The 20,355-nt window shown below is 41.9% G+C and overlaps 1 protein-coding gene across 1 annotated transcript in view; it reads left to right on the top strand.

The window, feature by feature from the left end:
• The window catches only part of TSPAN9 (tetraspanin 9), an 81,662-nt gene extending 67,508 nt beyond the window's left edge, over positions 1-14,154 (top strand). Inside the window, exons 2-7 of the mRNA XM_026050324.1 lie at positions 7,367-7,558; positions 9,021-9,095; positions 10,421-10,522; positions 11,064-11,195; positions 11,312-11,395; positions 12,209-14,154. Coding sequence (XP_025906109.1) covers positions 7,367-7,558; positions 9,021-9,095; positions 10,421-10,522; positions 11,064-11,195; positions 11,312-11,395; positions 12,209-12,280 — 657 coding nt within the window. The 3' untranslated portion in view covers positions 12,281-14,154. The remainder of the gene's footprint in view (positions 1-7,366; positions 7,559-9,020; positions 9,096-10,420; positions 10,523-11,063; positions 11,196-11,311; positions 11,396-12,208) is intronic.
• Positions 14,155-20,355: the final 6,201 nt, after the last annotated feature.

Raw genomic sequence — 20,355 nt, 5'->3', positions numbered from 1 at the left:
AGAACTCAGCACGTCATGGCTCTGTGGTCCTTGCTTGTTTTTTTTCCTCCTATCAATGGAATAAAATAGGATTTTCTGGGGTTTTGTTTGTTTGTTTTGTTTTGTTTTCCTGATACGGAATAAGTGATAAGTAAGTCCTTATATATATCCTGATAAGTCCTTATCTATATTCTGATATCCTGGTAAGTGGTAAGTGACATAACCAAGGCCACTCCATAAAACCTGCTCTTCTAGATGTGCTTGATTTCACAGGTTTTTTTCATTCCTTTGAGATAAATCTGCTATCTTCAGCCACTTGCATGTGCAGTTGTGTGCTGGAGATAAGATGGATGTATTGTATTGGGCTAACTCTTTGTGATGCCTTTGGATATTGGAGGGCCAAAGGCAAGGTTAGGTTTCCTGTGATCTATTCTGTGTTTCTCTCCAGGCGATTTGAAGCAGCTGTCCCTTTCCTTTACATATTTTTTATTTTATCCTCCCAAGTTTTACTCATTCCCTAATTTGTAAGGCAGATATTGCTCACAAAGTGTTCTGGGTTTTATTGTATTTTAGAGACATAATAGTGTTTCCAAGTCCATCTGTTCTGCCCCATTTCCCACTCCACCCTGAGTTCAACTATCATTTAACCCTGTTATATATGTTTTAATCTTTCTTTATACCTCATCTCTGAATCCTCATCCAGTTTTCAGTCTCTAGTGCTCTTTGGGTGCTGCATGTTTTTTACAAAAAGATGATAATTCCTGGGATTATATTTGCCCTATGCCGGACAGCTGCTTTGAGGGCTGCAGGCTGGGGCAGCTTTGTTGGTTTTCCCTTTGTTGCCCTGGTGTGTGCCACTCAAAATTGATTTTGAGTGAGATTTTGGGTGAAGAAATGCTACAGTCTCATTTGTTTTGACCTCTCCTCCCACCCCCTTTCTTCTTCTGTCGAGTTTTCTCGTTTTTTTTCCTGTAGAAAATCTTCATTTTTTAATTTTGATTCAGCTGATGTGTTAATTTCATTTAGGTTTATTGTTTGTTTCCTGCCTGTGTTTGCAGGCTTTGTAAGTCCCTTTATATTACTTTTGTCCTTGTTTGTGTTCTAACTGCTTGCAATTTATTAACTGGGAAATTCATTAGCAACATGTTTACCACCTATTCAAGATAATGAGCAACAGCCCTTGGTAAATTAAGGCTGCACTTGCGTTGGGCACAAGCTGTAACAACAGAAGGGGCTTATTCTTTACCAGGGCAGGGCAGATATCGGCTCTTGGAAGAAAAAGAAAAGGGAGAGGGGGAAGGAGTGTGTGCACAGCAAATACTTTAATATTTTTGGAATACAGTGAGAGCCGAGAGCATTTGGCCTTCCAAAGGCAGCAGGTTTGTTGTGCTCATAACAAATGGGCTGCCTTATGGTCATCTGAATCCTGAGTTAGAAATTATAAAATCACAGAAATGTTTCTTAGAAGGAACCTCTGAAAATGATGCTGAAGCGGTACTGTGGCAAGTGCTAGGGCAGATCAGCAGTGGCTGTTTGCAGCCAAGCACTGAAAAACTGTGAGAAAAGGGACTTCTCCATTTCTGTGGTGACCTCTTCTCCTGCTGGACAACTTCCTGATGGAAGTGTCTTCTAATGTGCAGCATGAGCCATGCAAACTGCTTTTCAAGTAAGCAAAGAAGAGGCAAAGCTGTTTAAGGTAAACTAAACAAGTTCGGCTCTCACAAATTCCTTTTACAAATAAGTCCTATACTGAACACCAGTCAGGCTGGATATAGAACCTGAATGAAGCAGTTTCACACACAGATCTTAAATCTACAAAAAGAATGAAAGATGTAGCTGAAGCATCATGATGTTAATGCTATTGAACTGCAGCCCTGAATTTCTGCTAGGAAGTCTCTAATGTGGCTATGTGGGAGCATCCAAGCTGAAGCTTAAGACTTGAATGCTGCAGCATAATTTGCAAGTTTCTGATATTTCATATGATACACATATTTCAGTCTGATTCTGATATATATATTTCAGACTGATAGATATTTCAGTCAAGATTCAAGACTTAAATGCTAATCCCGATGGCAACTGTGCCTCTGCTAGCCCAACAAAGGTCAGAATCCCGATCCCTCATTGCCCTTTTTAGAGTATAACCCTGGCAATACTGCTGAGGGATGATTCCAGGGAGGGAATAGTTGGTTTTTATTCTGTAGGATGAATTAAGGAAGTTTGCAGTGCTGTATGTTTAATAACAGATAAGCAGTCATTACAGTTGTCACAATGCTTGACCCAAAGGACACACAGGAGTAATTCCTTTCCATTAATGTCCAGTTTGTAGGATGATACTGTAGAGGAGTTTACATCTTTGCCATATTGTGACTGCAGTAGCACGAAGTAGACATTCACATTCGATTCTCATTTTCTAGTCTATAAATTTTGACCTTTAAGGAAATCCTAAGATATACAACTTGTTTTTTATTAGATCATATTTCGAGGATGACCTTGCTTTGTAAGAGACTTTCTCTCTGAGCCTTTCAGCTGATAAAGTCCAGTTTTGATGCATCCTGTGCCTCAGCAAGAAATCTTACCTGAAGATCTCCTTTAAGGATAGAAAGTCCCTTCTGGAGAAGGATGAATCACCCAAATTCAGAGAGGGCAAGTGACATTCAAAAATGTGTAATAGAAAGCATACCTCTGATTTGAGGTGGGAGAAACCATGTAGTTCTCACCCCACCTCTTCCTTGAACAGTCGTTTCAAGGAAGTGAACTAGAAAGGCAAAAGTTGAGCAGCTCCCTCTGTCAGTACATGAATGTAGTGGCTCAATTCCTGAGCTTTGAATCTGCCCAAATCCATCATTTTCTTTTCCTTTTCCTTTTTTTTTTTTTTTTTTTTTTTTAAATCATATGTCACAATACACAATTTTGTGCTCTCTATAGAGCAGTTCCTGCATTGTGAAATTTTTTTCTGGTGATTATCTTCTGGATGAAGCTCTTTAAGGAATATTTAATCAAGGTCAAATCTTCCAGTACTTTGGTTAATATAATTGAAACAGGAATTGAGACTTCCATGTCTCTTAAGACAGGAAAACAGGCTGGTGTTTTTTTCCAAAATACATATTACTATTTTGAATCTGCACACCAAATACTTCTAAATGAAGCAGACCTAAAATGCTCAGAAGATGTGAACTCTTCCTTCTGGTATGAAGAGCATTGGCAAAACAAATAATAAAGATGATGTCCATTTTTATTTTCTCTCTCTAAAATTCCTGCATGGTGGGGAAGCCTTTCAAACTGTTTCCCAAGTTATGCTGCTTCCCCACTTCCAATCAGCTGGCTCACCATTAAAAAGATCAGGAAAGAAGGGTAGGGAGGGAAGGACAGAGCGAGAAGAAAGACTCTGCTAGTCTTATAAAGCCCATGCTCCACCTCCTGTGTCCTGCACAACGGCTGGTCCATAGGTCAGCTGGAGAAATGGTGAAAAATCACACTCTCTTGAAAAGAAGGGCTAAGGCAGCCAATCCATGTCTCAGATGTAGTAAATATAGGGAAAATATTATTGGGAGTTTTTGCAAAGTGTTTTTGACCCCGTGAGAAGGGAGGATTTCAAGAGCCACCTGGACACTGGAAGACCTTTTTTGCCTTTTGTCCACATGACCTTGTGCTTGTACTTTTGGTACAGATGATAATTCCCAGCATAGATATTTTCACGTTAATGGTCTCATAGTTCCTCTTGAGAAGTCTCTTGTGCCTCAGGTCATTTCCACAGCTATTCCATGTATTTTTCATGTTTTCTTGTTCTCATACACTCCAGAAGAAGACTGGGGAGGTTTCTGTTGTCTGTAGCTGGCCTAACTAGCCCAAAGTGTTACTTGGCATGTTCCTGAGACACTTCTTTTTGCCCCTGGAGTTGTCTCTCAGCATTTGCTTTCTCTGTGTCTGTCCTCTTCCAAGTCTTTTTAGAGCCCCTTGTCTTTCATCGTTGGCAGAATGACTGATGTCAGGAGTAAATCTCCACTCCATTTCCCTTCTCACCTTCTCTGCCCTGCCTTGTTGTGTAGTTTTTTCTGCCACGCATCTTGTTCATGGGATGGAAGGATGCCGAAGACAGTAGAGCATGGCCTTGTGTGTTGGGGAGTCCTTCCCTTACCAGATTCCTGCTTCCTCATGCTGTTCTATGGCTGACTTCTGGAGTAAGTCTGTCAATATTACTCTATCCATAATCCTTAGCAGAATGACATCCTATCCTTCTCTACCCCAAATTGTTTGCTGCTTGGTAATTTCGCTGGATTCTGCATGTATTACCTTACTCTGGGGAGCATGAAATGTCATTATTTTGTATATGCTTGCAAGGCTGCAAGTGCTGTTACTGTTTCCGTTTTATCTAGCCCTTTCTGTCAGTTGTGATCACAATGTTTGTTTCTTGTAATCACTCATCACAGAATTTATCAATTGACTTCTCCATGGGTGACATTAAATATAATGCACACTATTTGCTATTTTTTTTCCATTTGTTCTTACTTTGCTCTCAAGAAGGTCAAAGAGCTGAGCCCACTGGCTTTCATAGTGACCTCTACAGTTGTCAGTTTTTCCATCTCATCCCATCTAGTAATTCTTTCCAGGCTAGATAATCCTGTACAGTATCTCCTATACAATATGTTAGTATTGGCATACCTTTGACCATGTGGGTTGTATTTCTCTAGGCTTTGTAATCGCTTACTCTATCTTATTTGGGGTAAGGCAATCAAAGCTGTGCATAGCACTGTATTGTCAAAGGTGATGGTGGTGTAATAGTTCACACGTTGCTGAGCAAACTAGAAGAAATTAAATGAGGCAGTTTTGCACCCTGACAGCCGTGCTGCTTGGCAAAGGGCTTCCTTTTTGGTTTGTAACTGAAGATCTGCAATTTCTCTCTAAGCTCTCCTCAATATTCCCTGGAATACCGTATGTTTGATTGAGGGACAGAAGAGAGATCAGGTTTTCAGTGAGTAAAAGAGCAAAGTGAGGGAAAGCTTGTGCTTCTCTTGCTTGTTTGCAGGCCCAAAATACCCATATAGCATAGTTGGAGCAAATTGCTCTGTAAGTGAGAATATATGTCTGTGTGTATGACTGGCTCTGTGGTATAGTGTTCAGTAGCATTCTTTACAACAAAATACATTAGGAGAAGGGGAGAACTGGGGAGTTCTTTGTGGGATGAGAATTTCTATTATGAAAGAGGGAAAGGAGGCAACATTCTCCGAGAGGAAAAACCTAGTAAAATTCTGGGACTGTTGATGCGTTTCAGCACAGGGAAGGGATGCCAGTGATGTCGCTCTGGTGTAGCTAAGTACTAAGCAGCATTAAATAGTTAATAATAATTATTGTATGATGAAAGAGAAATGAATAAGACTTCTGCTTTCGCTCTCCAAGATTATGTTCTACCGAAATGGAAGATATGGAAGCTTTGAGAATAAATAGCACTGAAAGCATTTTTACAGCATGGTCATTGTGTGTAGAAAATTAGACTGTGTCAGAAAAAGCTTTTTTATTGCAAGAATTCTCGCTACGTTTAGTGCTATGGTTGCATGAGATCTAGTCCAAAATTAGTGAAATTATTTCAGATTTTGAGGGGACATAAGTGAGAACAGAATTTGTCCTAGGACGTGGGGTTATAATGTAAAATTTTAGAATCAACATATAACATATCAATATATGTTATGTCTAACATATATTTTAGAAAAACAAACAAACGAGTAACATATAGTCACTCAATAGAATGATAAAAAAAGAAAAAGCCAAAGTGCAAAACCGAGGAGCACTGGAGAGGTGGAGAATAACATTTGGCTGAAATGGCAACTGTGGGAGCTCTCTTTGGTATGGGATGCCACCTCGTGGAAGTCTTCAGTCTGTTATTTCTCTCACCTTCAAATCTCGAGTCTTCCGCACTACTTCATTCCCTTCCATCCGTCTGTACTCACAGCGTGCCCCTTGGCGTGCTAGCGCTGTCACTGCAGTAGCTGGAAGGGAGCTGTCACCACATACAGGGGACATCGTTTCCTTCATCGAGGCTTTGGTCTTTAGAGGAGGAAAGGGTGAAGGTGGGTGTGCTTTCTGCCTCAGCTGACACACCGCCCCACTTCTCACTTTAAAGGACTCTCCTCCCAGGTATTTAAATGCCTGCTAGGGTTTCTATCTTTCTTCTAGTTCTTCTGCTGTTATCTTCTGCTCATTGCAGTCTTTGATTCTGAGATCTGACCCTTTTTTGTCTGATTTTCCCTTGATCCCATCTGCTCCTTTTACTCCTCTTTTCTCAATAAACCTTCTGCTCCTGTCTTTCTTCTAACACCCCTTTCTTTATCTGGAATGACCTAGTGCTGTTGTGCTGATGACTCTAGAAATCACTGCCCATTTCCAAAATACTTGAGCTAGGGTATGAAAAATCAAGCAGTAAGTCTGAGAATACCCCTCTAATTCTGAATTCAGCTTCTGTAGGAAAGTTTCAGTCAAGGGTATTATTGTTAGGTGGAGGTGGTAGAAAGTTCTTTGGAAACATTTGCAGTCTCCATGGGCTGTCATGAGGTTGTCAGCTGAAGTCAGCTGGAGCTATCAGCTATCAGCCATGTATGGCCCTGGCATTTTAGAAATGCTATTGGTAATTAAAACTTTGAATGTATCCTGTGTGGTGAGAGTTGCCTCTAATCTAATGAGCCATCAGGCTCCCAGCCTGAAGAACTACTTGCAGTTCTCATGTAACAGTTGAAGAAGCTGAGCCGCAGATTGGATTCCTGAGAGAACTTGAGATGCCAAAACTGCAGCAATTCAAGGATAGAGTAGATGAAATTTAAAGCAGGAGTGATAGGATGCCTGCTTTTGGAATCTGGAGACAGTTTAAACCTCTGGAAACATGCGCAGCGACAGCAGAATGTGATCAGACTACTTCTGATTGCCCTGCACACCAACCATATTGAAAAGTGGGAAACCACAGGAGTGCTGTGGGAGTCTATCCCAAATCCCAGCCAGTGGCCAGGCTCGTCCTGTGGCAGTGGGTTACAGAGCAAATATTTATTGGAATGATAGTACTGATTGTAGTTACCCCCTAAACTTCCTGGCCTGTCATAGGAACTGTGGGATGGTTCCTGTGATGCAGACATGCACAGACATGATGTGGATCAGCACAAATATGTGCTATGCGGCACTCCTTTGAATAATGTTTTTTCCCTTCGTACAGAAAAACTATATTGGGCTATGCTGGTGGGAAATTTCATTTGATCTCATTTTGTTTCAGCACCAACTCAGAGCATTGGAATGCGAATACCTGAGAACTTGCTGAAGAAATCACCACCTCAGAGTAGAGGAAAGGAGGCAGTGCCATTTATTTTAACACTAAAACCTTTTTCTTTTTTTTTTTTTTATCTCTTTGCAGTTATGTGGCTGTGGGCTGCTGGGCGTGGGCATCTGGCTCTCAGTGTCACAAGGAAACTTTGCCACGTTTTCTCCCAGCTTTCCGTCGCTTTCAGCTGCCAACCTAGTCATCGCTATTGGCACAGTCATCATGGTGACCGGCTTTCTGGGCTGTCTAGGTGCTATCAAGGAAAACAAGTGCCTCCTTTTGAGTGTAAGACGTCAACACATCTTTCCACTAAGACCAGTGACCTTTGTTTTGTGAATATTTTATTTAAATGACCAGTACAGAATAGTCCTGTGCATCGCTGCTATTGCTTCTGGCTTTCAACATTCTGATTCTCATAACAGGACATGCTTTACAGTAATATCACTGGCATATTTGCAAACGTATTCTTGTTACTGTTCACAGCGGTGTGTTAGATAGCAAAATAAATTGTAATTTATCTTCAGGTGCCTCTGAAGAGCTAAACATGAGCTGTAGGATTAATTTGATCATCTTTCTGGAAATGTCTATTAGAAGGATTGTTTAACAAATCTGAAGCACAGCTGCTTTGGAATACCACTCGCAGGCGTTCTCAATTTTGCCCTTTTCTAAGGCCTGTGTCAGAGGTTGTTGGGAGCCATCTGACTCAGGCTTTATAAATAGGTAGCTGTATATATATATATATATATATATATATATATATATACACACATTTATAAAATTGAGCCTTGGCAGTCCTTATGTAACAGTGAAGCAGAGAGGTGGGAAACCCTCTCAGAAAATACACTTTGCTGTCACACCAACCCAAGAGACTTCTTCATGCCCGCTGCCCTCGCTGAGGAGGAGATGAGTTTTGTGGCAGGAGGGCTTTCAAAGCCACATTCCAATTCAGTCTCAGCTTGTGAATCACAACTGCTGTCAGTCCCACACAGGAAATCATCTCTGTGCCAGGTCATATTGACCATGGTGGTAATGAGCTTAGCATTTGTTCTATAGACTGTATGGAGGCTGCAAGCTTGCTCCAACAAGCAAGATGTAAGCACCTCTAATAGCTGGAATAGATAGTAGGGTAAAACTCAAGATTAAGAGATCAGTAATGGAGAGCCCTAAGGGAGTTATAGGGGCAAAATTTTATTGGTCTACCTATATGCGTGGAAATCAGCTTTGCGTATTTTTGGAAATGGAGGAAGGTTATGGAGAACAAGGCCTAGAGTCTTCAGATTTTCATGAATATCAAGCAGCTCAGAAGACTCCCCAGTATTGAGTGTCATCTCCAATATTTTATGTATAGCAGTATCAAAAATGTTTGGGGACTTCTGTGGCACACAGGAAGAAGTAAAAAAGCCCAAACAGTATACACACATATAGAGGATGTGTGTCAAGACAGAAAGATCTTCTCAGTGAGGCATGATGGAAGATACTTCCCACACAAAGAGTTTGGATAGGGTGAAAGATAAAAGAGGCCCTCTTGGTTACCAAAGTTGCTAAGGAAAGTCTGTGAAAACTACATAGGATAGCTCTTACTGCTGCCAGTGCCCATTGTTGTGGCTGTTTCACAGTGGGATTTAAGAGATTTAAATCTATGGAATTTAAAGCCAGATTGTCATGAGCACTGTCTGTCATACAGAGCCCCCAGGACTGCTCTTTATTTGGCAAGTGTGTTCAATGAGTCTTTTTTTCTCTGTTCCAGTTTTTCATCGTTCTGCTGATAATTCTCCTTGCAGAGCTGATATTAGTCATTTTGTTCTTTGTTTATATGGACAAGGTAAGCATATAGTTTGCAATATAGATTGATTATCATTTCTAGCAGATAAGCCATAATCGGTTTGCTTTCTAGCAGGTAAACCATAATCTGTTTACTTTTGATTCATGAAGGTATGTGGTTTCTCCTTGCTCTTCACTTGATCCCACCTTGAGATCCTGGCTGTTTAATGTAAGCTCTTTCTGAAGGGTGAAGGGGACAAACAGGAGGAAAGAGAATCTGTTGAACTTTGCAATTTCCTCCCCAGAACAAAAACTCTCCTGCACCTCCTTTTTGGTCTTCTCATAAAAGCAAAGATGCACTTCATTATAGCTCTTTACTCTCTGACCAAGAAGTTGAGCATCTTCTGGACTTGGGTTACGGGAGAGGGGCTACATTGTGCCTCGTTACCTTCTTAGGGTCAGCCATCCCCGTTAACAGGACTGGAGGAATGAAACATGGACAGGGGACTTAGAGTTTGACCAGGGGTAGAGGCCAGATCTACAAGGAACTCATAAAGTCCACGTGTAGGAAGCTAGCCTGTTATGTAGTAGACATTAAGAAAAGCGAGTGTAAGTAGCTGGCCTAGGAGATGTGTATGACTGGAAAAAGCTTCAGAGAATTGTAGAGCTCAGCTATGCAAAGGACAGATCCTTAATGGATGATCATATCCAGCCCAATTTTAAAACAAAGCTCCATCAGATTTGTATCTTTTTCCAGGTTTTCATGATGGCTGCCTCTTTCAGGGAGCTGGGGTGAATTCTGATTTGGATTCTTTCACATCTGATGGGATGTGAAAGAGGCATGAAATAGTTCCTATGAAATAGTTAACAGCCAGGTTAGGTTAATCCTTGTTCCACTGCAAGCTCTCTACTGAGTTGCAGGCTGTTTTGTAGCCTTTTAGCCTCCAGAGCATCCTTGGATTTGGCTGACAGAGCGGAGGTGCCTCTCTCTCTGCATCCTGGATTGCAGGCTTGGGTTGAACTTGATACAAGACATTGAACATACCAGATCCTGTGTCAGGCGTACCAGATTTCTTCTCTAAAGAAAGAAAGAAGGGCAGATTCATAAAATGCTAATGCCTACAAACCTGTTTCCATGAGGAGAACAATAATAGTGCCCTTTTCGGTTAGTTTTGTAGGGCAAATTGATTATGGCTTCCCAATCTGTGCAAGAGACACCTACATAATAACTGGGAGGGTGGGTCTTTGGTCTTAATATCTAAGCAAATGAAAGTAGTGTTACAGTCTGGAAAAGTGATAGAAGGCAAGGGTACACAGGTCTGTTCCATTGGATCCTTTCTTCAAAATAGTGGTGCACTGACCTGCTCTATTTTTTATGTGATGCAGGTCAGTGAGAGCGCAAGGACAGATCTAAAGGAAGGCATGAAGCTGTACAATTCAGAAAATAATGTTGGACTGAAAAATGCATGGAATATCATTCAAGCAGAGGTAATGAAAAAAATAACAATTTGACCAGAATAGGCTGACATTCTTCTAACTGTGACAACTGTGTCCCATCTAAAAGATAGATAGTACAGGCTTTTATTTCTGATTTTGAACATCCAGGGAGTACTCTGAAACCCAGGAACATATTTGAAAGGTGAAAGGAGCTCACCTTTCTTAGAATCTTAGTTTCACTGTATCTACCAGCTGAAAGGATGATCTGAGTGAGATAAGCAGCAAATCTGCAAAATTCAGAACCACAGCTTGGACACTAGCTGGGTTTTGTGCAGGTCAGCAGCTGTGGACAGATTGGGATCATGTCTCTATGACAAGAATGACCGACACACCTTGGGGGTGGGAATGTTTGGGTTCTGTTTGTTTTTAAGTGCTCGCTTTTAGTGAATCCTGGACACAAAGTACTTCAAAAGTGTTGTGGCAGCCCTGTTGAGAATGTACCATGGTTTTATATAAATAAAAACTTATGGTGGTATTCATTTTTCTGTGGTGTTATATAAGTTCATTTATTGACCCTGTACTTGTTCCATAGATGAAATGCTGTGGTGTGAATGACTTTACGGATTGGTACCCAGTACTGGGAGAAAACACTGTCCCAGACAGATGTTGTACAGAAAACTCCCAAGATTGTGGTCGGAACTCCACTGAATTAGTGTGGAAAACGGTAAGGCTCACTTTGCTCAACTTGTAGGCTTTGGGAAGAGTGGGAAGGAAGGAAGAAAAGAAAGAAAGGGCATGTAAAAGAAATGTGACCTTGAGAAATCCATTTTCATCTTTCAGGGTTGTTACGAGAAAGTTATGATTTGGTTTGATGAGAATAAGCATGTGCTTGGCTCGATTGGGATGTGCATCCTCATAATGCAGGTAATCAAGCTGTGGTATTTGTTGACATGGCCTTCATTTGTTACAGTCAACACTCTTGTCTCTGCTGTGTTAAAAAAAAACCTGTGGTCCTCATGCACTTTGAGTTTGTTCATGTTTACAAAATCATGCTTGTTCAAATTTGATTTACTAGTCCATTTGAGGTGATGACTCCGAAAGCAAGTTCGTCAGCAGTTAGACCTTCAAAGAAGACAAGTTACAGTGGAGTTTTGCTTATGTGCATTCAGCTTCAGACTATTACTTTGGAGTTCGCAGGTTTAGCCTTGTCCCTTAGAGAAATATTCTCTTTCAGTTTTGGAATTCCGTTCTGGAAATTGTCAAAATGAGTTAAATAATGGCCACTGAATTGAGTAGATGAGGTAAAAAAAATGCAAAGGATCATCATCATCATCATCATCATCATCATCATCATCATCATCATCATCATCATCATCATCATCTGTTAAGGTTCTTTTTTGTCTCCAGAATAAGTGTATTTTGGAAGAGAGGAGAAAAGGCCATATATTTTCAATCACCAAGCAGAAACCCTTGAGTAAAAAAGAAGAGTGATTTGCATGTGTCAGTTCTGAAAAACTGTTGCTCATGAGACAAAGAGCCCTAAGAGCTCTTTGTCTCCATCTATGCTTTTAACAATATCTTCAGATGTTGCTGCATGCTTTAACAGCATATGCCCAAGTTTATTGGTCAGCGTGGAAGTTCTGGGCTTAAGAAATGTGACTAGAGTAGGACCCAGGTCAGCAGTGCAGTTTTTGCAGTCTCTCTGTACTGAAACCTTTACTCTTTGCTTTCCTTCAGATACTCGGCATGGCCTTTTCCATGACACTCTTCCAGCAGATTCACAGGACTGGCAAAAAATATGATGCCTAAAACCTCTGAAACATTAATTGCATCAGCCCTTCGATCCCACCATACAAACAAACCAATGGAATGATCACAAAGAGTAACCAGCCTGGCCCTGCTGAGAGAATCCGTCCTGTTGACCGATCGACTTCATCATTATTTGCCGATTATTGTCACAACTTGTGACTCGTTTTTTGTCTGTTTCACATTTGCCATTATTTGCCAAAGATGGGGTGGTGGTGGGGAACCCGGAAAAATGGCTTTCTATACTAAGTCATAGATCTGCTATTGGAATATTTCCTTAACTTTATTTATGAAAGGGTTTGCTGTACTAATCCATACTATATGCGCTCAAATGATGTATATTCAACTGTAAGAGAGAATTCTACAAAGTCTTCTGTTTTCAACCTTCAGGTCCAGCTTACTGGAAGACTTGGAAAAGCCACTCAAACAGAGTTCTAGAAATTGGAGCTGCTTGGTTTGCAGCTTCTTGTACCTTATGGTATATACTTTTTTATTACGATAATGATTATTATGATGATGATGGATGTAGCTTAGAATTTAGTTGCCTGATTTATAACTTTTTACAGTTTCTGTTTTTACACATTTATTGTACATTAATTTGGGAACCACTGTGCGATCTCCAGAGGATGTGCTTTCCAAAGCTGGCAACTGTTGGGGGTAAATAAAGACATAATTTTTCTCCAGTCCATGAAAAGGCATCTTTCACCTTTGTCAGGGCCTTAGTGCCCTTACTTGTATCAACAGTGGCCCTTTCAAAGCAGAGGCTCTTTTCCTTGGACAGAAGGCAACGTCCTCTCATTGGGTCAGATGGCAGCTTCCTTTTCCAGTGAGGCTAAGTTCTAAGTCTGGGTTCTCCCCACCCAAAGCAATCTCTGCCTCTTGAATTGCTGCCCCTCACTGAGTGCTTTGATGTCACCTTACTTCAAAAGGTAAGACTATTTACTGAGCAAGTAGTTGCTCCCTGGCACAAAGGAGAGAATTGCAATCTGACCTGCTGGGCAGTTGGGAGCAGACTTTACAATCTGTGCTGTCCATTTCCAAAACGCTACCCAAGGCACAATATGCTACTGGGTAGGAGAAAGGGGGGTGGCAAATTGTTGGTGCCCTTCTCATGCCATGCCCTACATTGAAAAGGTTTCCTCAGACACGTGACAACTCTTTCCCTGAGATGACAAAGTGGCTTTGGACAGTGAGGAAGGTAAGGTTGATTAAAGGTGAATAGATGTGCAAGAAAGGGGTGGTTTCTGAAGCAGCACTTGGAGCCGATATTTGTTTGCACCCTTCCAGCATAGAATTGGTTCATGCTGGAGGATTGTGAAGTCCATCCAGTATGAAGCTGAGAGGCATATTTTTACCAACATTCCTCCTAGGAAGCTTGAATATGTATTTCTTCAGTTTGAATTCTGCTTCACTGCAAGCAGCCCCCATTCCCATTGTGTTTCAGGTTTCTGTAGAGGTCTTGAGTTTTGTTGCTTTGGAAAGGAAAGAAACATCAACCATTGGAGAAAGGGGACTGTGACCCATTTGAGATGGGATTGATTTTGACACTATAGCACTGTTTCAGAAACTGCTGCACATGATGACTTCGTGCTGTTGTGGTATCCCTTTCAGTGCCATGCCATGCCAAACTAGTCTGATAAAAAAGGCTTCTCTTGATGTTTGCCCTAAATATTTTTATTTTAAACTCCTAGAATATAGTGTTTTTAATGTATCATTGAGCTGATCTTTTGCTGGTGGGCTGAAATATCTCTTGAACCAGTTCCTATCTGAGAAGTGTTGGCTCCCTGTTTATCTTTCTACCAGGTCCTGCATAAATCTGTACATCTGGCAACAGTAATGTTTTGTGTGGACTGTTTGCCACTTCCAAGTTCCTATGGGGTCGGTGTGACGGGAAGTAGTATGGGGGATGGACATTAATTTGGACATTGCAGTGAAAAAAGGAGGTTATTATTCGTAGAGCATGGCCTTTGCCCATCTGAACACGGTTCCCAAAGTTTCTCTGGTCTCTTGATTCCAACAGAAGCAGGCAGCATCGTATGGGCTCATCTGTTTCAGTTGTATTGTCTTTGAAATACTCAGGAGAGGAGTGGAGGAAAGCACAGAAACAGAATCTAAGTTTACTTCCATTTCTTAAAAAAAAAAAAAAAAAAAAAAAAGAAAAAGAAAAAATTGGGACCAGGAGCATCTGAGCCCCACTAGAGATGGATGTGCCATGTTGAAGAAGGGGCTCTGATGCCCAACATACTTGCTGCTACATGTGAGACTGAATCCAAAGTTATTAAGATGTGTTCCCATTTTTGCAAGACACAAAGATTTGCATTATTTGATGCATTCACTGCTTTCCCCATTTGGACAGAGTTGCTTAGGTTTTTTTTTTTTGTTGTTGTTGTTTTTTGTTGAAAGAGGTGCTTAGGTCTCTCTGTCTTTCTCTGGGGTTCAAAAAAAGCAGAATTGACCAGGAGCGTTCATATCTGTCCTTTTGGGTCGCACAATGGTACCTGCCACATCTTAAGTTTTAATATGCAGTCAGTTTTTGTACAAAAATGGTCAAATATATTAGTGAAATAATAAGGAAATAAAATATGTTTATGAGTAACTCAAGAAATGAAATGTGTAGTTGCAAACTCAGCTTTTTTGCCTCCCATGCAATCTTATCTTTCTAGACTGCTTCATAATCTGATAGCAGCATAGATCCCGAAACCTTTATTTCAGTGACTACCTTTGGCGTTTTATTAAGTAAGATAGTTACACAAGCTTCATTTATGTATCTCTACAAGATCACCTACAGGAAGGGAGTCAAGAGAAGGGCTGATGGTGTTTCTAGCTGACTCACTGATGTGAGAGGAGATGACTGGGATCTCTTGATGAAGGGAGCAGAAAAGATACTGTTCTCCAGACAACAAAAAGCAGCCTTGGAAGGTGTGAGGCTGCAGTAGTCAGCCAGTCAGAGAAGAAACTAACTGTCCTGTACATGCTTGACCAAAGGAAGCTCTGTCCTCATGTATGTATGCACTTTTTTTGTTTAGGCTGGTGAGCAGCCCTCTCTGTTCTCCCCATACGTCACTCCAGTTATTTAACTATGAGGTTCTAGCATGTTTTGAAATAAAACCTGATCCTGAGTAAAAATATTTCTACTGTACCCAGATACTGATTTGCATTTGTATAAATGCCTTCCTCTCTGTATTTTAGCTGTTGACATTTCAAGTCCGTGCAAGTGCTGTTTCTCTGTTCCTTTAGCACACCTGCTGTCTCGTGGTGCTTCACGCTCGGAAGCATGCTTGGAACAGAACTTAAGCCGAGATGTACTGGGAGAACTGAGCCAAAAGAAATAAAGAGAGGAAGGTTGACTGTTAAAGTACTGGGTGGAGGGCAGCTCTGCTCGAAGGCTGCAACAGTGATCATTCCACTGCCTCCTAGTAAGGCAGTTGTAGAGAGCCCAGAGGAAGGGCACTGAGAAGAATGCTGTGCCATGGCTAAATGGCATGTGAGAGGATAAGAATAATGGCATCATCTCTCCAGGGTGGCAGAAGATGTGTGTTTTGCATTGAGTTCTCAGACTCTGCTCATGGGAAGCTTCCCTGATTTCTGCCTGCCGTTAATACACAAACTCACGCATAGGAAGGCTGCAGGACAATAAAATTAATTCCCCTGGTCTTTCCTGGGAAGTGCGTTGGGAAGGCAAAGAAAAGGCAAGGAGGGAAAAAGTGTTTTCCTAGGAGAGAGTTACTGGGAAGCAGGCCGGAGCATAATGGAATAGGGCATGCTTATAATCCTCATGTAAATTCTTTCCAAAGAGTTGAGTGGCTTCTTCCTGTAGGTCACATATGGAAACCTGGAGATATTTGGCTGTGTGTTGGCCATCTGTGGCCATCTGTTGTACAGTAGATAATAGATACTAAGAGATGATGTGCCATTCCTACCAGGTAATGTTTGCACCAGTGTTCCTTCTAAAATTTTACCTACTTTAGCCTTTATACAAAAGATTTTTATTCGGATGATATAATAATAAAGAGTTTTTTAAAGGTGCATCTTTGATCTCATTTCTCTCCCACTCCCAACTACCCTAATATCAAAAAGAGTAGAAAAAGAAGGAAAAAAAAAGAGGTGACTTCTAGAGATCCATCCAACCTAAATTTCTCTATGGTGCTACCATAGCTATTTGCATGAATGGGTAAGTATAAAGCCTTTGAAATGCTCAGAGTTGAAAGAAAGGAGGAGGGATGGATAGAAGACTGGGTGACTGGAGAGCTAGTGGCTGAAAGGAAGAGGGCTGCGGCTGGAGAGGGTGATGGGGAATGGGCAGGACATGTAGGAGTGAGGGTTAGAATGAGTTAGAGGATACATGTGTAAGGGTAAGCTGGTATGTAGGACATTTATGGCTCACAGTTGAAAGCCTGAAAAGGAGAAGATGAGCTGGGGAGACATTTATGGGGTCAACTCCTTTTTTTCTGAAGAGCTAATCAGAATTTTCCATGTTCCAATGGAATGGACAGCTATCATCCTTTCACTATATGCATCTGAGAAAAGCCTAGCTCTGTCTGCTCTAAACCATCTCCACAGTGAATGGAAGACTGCAACGAAATTTCCCCTTTTTTCTTCCTAAAACTGAGCAAACACAACTTTCTCAAATTCTCCTCTTATGTCATGTGTTTCAACTGAAAATCATCTTCACTGACCTCTGTCAGTTTCTTGTAGTGAGGAATCCAAAGCTGGCTCTCATAAGCATCAGTGACAGACAAAGACAGCAGTGAGACCCTATCTTCCCACCTATGAGTTGCTCCCTCATTCTTTCAAGTTATCATTGCATTATCATGCATGTATGTCCTGTCTCCCAAGCAACCCTGATGGATCTCTCCTGGACTTGCTGCAGTATGTCCATATCTTTCTTCCAGTTGGGAGCTCCAAACTGGATGCAGCACTCCAAGTGCAGTACCATATGAAAGGGAATAATCACGGTTCTTGACCTGATGTCAAGTCTCTCTAACTATCTGGTTAGAGAGACTGATCACAAGTTTTGGAGCCTTGGAGTCAGTTTACCTACTCTATTGACCACTTACCCAAACACTATCTCAACTATTTGGCCATAAAAATAGATAAGGTGACAAAGGCCACCTTGCTTAAGAAAAAGTAAAAAAAAAAAAAAAACCCGCCCTCCATTCATCCAACCAAAACAGCCATGTCACTGTAGAAACCTATCCCGTTGGTCAGGCGTGATTTTCCATCAGTATATCCATGCTGGCTGTTTCCAGAGAGTTTCCATTGTTGGGAAACAGATTCCATGAGCATTTGCTCTAAAACTTCCCAGGGACTGAGATTAGGCTGACTTGCCTGAGGTTCTCTGGATGCTTTTTCTTGCCTTTCTGGAAGACAAGATGTATCTTTCTGGAACACTGATGTGCTGCATGTCTTTTCAAATCATGAGGAATCTCCCCTGGTGACCTTTGGTCCCCTGGTGACTATGACCTTTCAAAGATGAAAGTGGCCTCACAGTGACTTTAGTCAGCTCCCTGAAATGCATTCAAGGTAGACCCATGGACTTACGTATGTCCAGTTTGCTTAAGTGGTTTCTACTGCAAGCCATCTTCTCTATGTTGCCAGGTTCTGTCTCCAGGCTCAGGGGCTTGGGACCATATCAGAAGGTCAACACATATTCATCTGCTTCACTTCTACACTCAGATTTCATTTGGAAAGACAAGAGAGACAAGATACAAAGATCCCTGCCAAATACAGCATAGGATGCTTGGAGAATTATCCAAAGGAAGAATAGCTGGGACAGAGGCAAAGGTGAAAGGAATCCAGATAACAAATGATGGATGTGAAGGGGCATCATGCAGGCAGTGCACTTTCTTCTTTGGATGTCTGTAGGAGCCACTAGATCCTGCCTTTCAAGCTCTGCCTGAAAACAGAAGAGGATGAGGAATGAAAATGTCCCCCAGCATGGCTGGTTTTTCCCCTGCTATCCTTCCTATTCTTGACAATGGGCATGGCGCCTTGGCAAGCAAGAAGCTGATGAAGCATCTTGCAACTCAGTGTTCAGTGAGAGGAAAAGGGTTTCAGTGAAAAGTGTCAGGAGCAGTGTGTGCAAATGCTCAGCAAGAAGATCTGGAGGAATGGGAGGAAGCTGTGACTCAGGCACTTGATGTGTAGATCTGCTTGAGGGTAGGAAAACTTTACAGAGGGATCAGATCAGGACAGGCTTGATAAATTGGCTGAGGCCAACCATATGAGGTTCAACAAGGCCAAGTGTAGGGTCCTGCCCTTCAGGCACAACAACTCCATGCAGCGCTGCAGGCTTGGAGCAGAGGGGCAGGAGAGCTGCAGGCAGGAAAGGACCTGGGGATAGGACATGGAAGCTCTGGCGTGTGTCCAAAGAAGGGCAACGAAGCTGGTGAAGAGGCTGGAGCACAGACCTTACAAGGAGCAGCTGAGGGAGCTGCAGTTACTTAGCCTGGAGAGGAGGAGGCTTGGGGGAGACCTTATCACTATCTACAACTACCTGAAAGGAGGTTCTAGTGAAGCAGGGGTTGATCTCTTCTTCAGAATAACTACGTATAGGACAAGAGGAAATGGCCTCATGCTGTGCCAGGGCAGGTTCAGGTTACACATCAAGAAGAACTTCTACATGAAAGAGTGGAGAAGCAGTGGAACAGGCTGCCCAGAGAAGTGATGGAGTCACCATCCCTGGCAGTGCTCAAGAAATGTGTAGATGAGGCACTTGGGGACGTGGTGTAGCAGGTATGGTATGGAAGAGCTTACGGTTGGACTTGATGAAAGTCATTTCCAGCCATAATGATTCTATGTGTATATGGAGGTTTTTAAATGTACCAGGTGGATGCAGGGGATTGCTCATAGTCAAAGAGCTGGTGTTTGCACTGGTGCAGGGCTTTTGGCAGCTGGGGTTTTTCTTGAAGAGGGTATTGGGTCAGGAAACAAGATAGCGGATAGTGTTGAGAAGAAGGTGACTCAGTTTTGGCATGCCACAAGCTAGTGAGTAAGTGTGGGTGCTGTTAGGCTTAGTGGCACAGCTGTTGGGATGGTCAGTCACTTTCCAGAGGAAGAAGCAGACAGTGGTAAGCACGCCTGGCCACATTCTACTTGCCACTATGACCACACAGTGCTTTGGCCTCATATGGTTGGCACAAACTAAAATTGCTTCAGCTCCTCCCTCAGATAGCCAAAGCTGCCAAGCAGGACCTTGGGGGGCCTGACCTTCGATGTGACTGAGTGGAGGAGGCTCTTCAAGAGGCAACTGGTCATGAGGACAGTGCTTTATAAAGGACAGCACCGCACTCGGGGCATTGAGAGCTGTTGTCATAAGCTGAACAGCTCATACACGGGGCCGCTGCTCTGCCCTTGAGGATCTCTCATTCTCTGATCGCCTGTCTTGTGGATGATTGGATTAGGTCCCACTGTCATGCTGTGCTGCAGTGATATATGGCTGCAGCAGCCTAGTAAAGGTAAGACTAGGATGAGCATCCAAGCATCTGGTTCCCTTGGGCTCGGCAGTGAAATCATGAAAAAGACATCTTCCAGATTTCTGCCCTTCTGATGCGGCTGCTTCATCTTTTCGCATTTAAGTTCTCTTAATGTCATCTGCCGATTAGTGGACTTTCAACAAAAAGATGAGAGGCTGAGGTACAGAGCCTCATGAAAGGAGACAGAAAGTCATCTAATAATTTTAAACAAGTTATAGCAAAATATTCAACATAAGAGAGCAACAGAAGGCTAGGGGAAAAAATGGACACCTGAGAATATAGGAGAAAAGTGAAGAAGTCTCTTGTCTGTGTTTTTCATGGATTAAGGGGCGGAAGAGATGCTGCTGGGGACCATGACTTTCAGTCAGTTTCATCAAAAAAGCACCAAAGCAATATATATGTTCCCAACTGCAGTAGCCCAATTAAATGTAATTATAATTACATTATGACTCCATTGCATTCATTATTAAATGATTATAAAAAATTAATTTATTACAAAATCCCAACACTAAATAATCACCCACCTCCCTCACAGAGAATGTATTATGGCAGCTTTCTTTTTATTATCCTAGCTGATACACTCAAAAGGCAGAGCCACTATTC

This window comes from Nothoprocta perdicaria, unplaced genomic scaffold (assembly GCF_003342845.1).
Source record: "Nothoprocta perdicaria isolate Ctin4 unplaced genomic scaffold, notPer1 scaffold_68, whole genome shotgun sequence".
In the NCBI taxonomy this organism is placed as follows: domain Eukaryota; kingdom Metazoa; phylum Chordata; class Aves; order Tinamiformes; family Tinamidae; genus Nothoprocta; species Nothoprocta perdicaria.
This window is presented reverse-complemented; position numbering and strand designations above follow the sequence as displayed.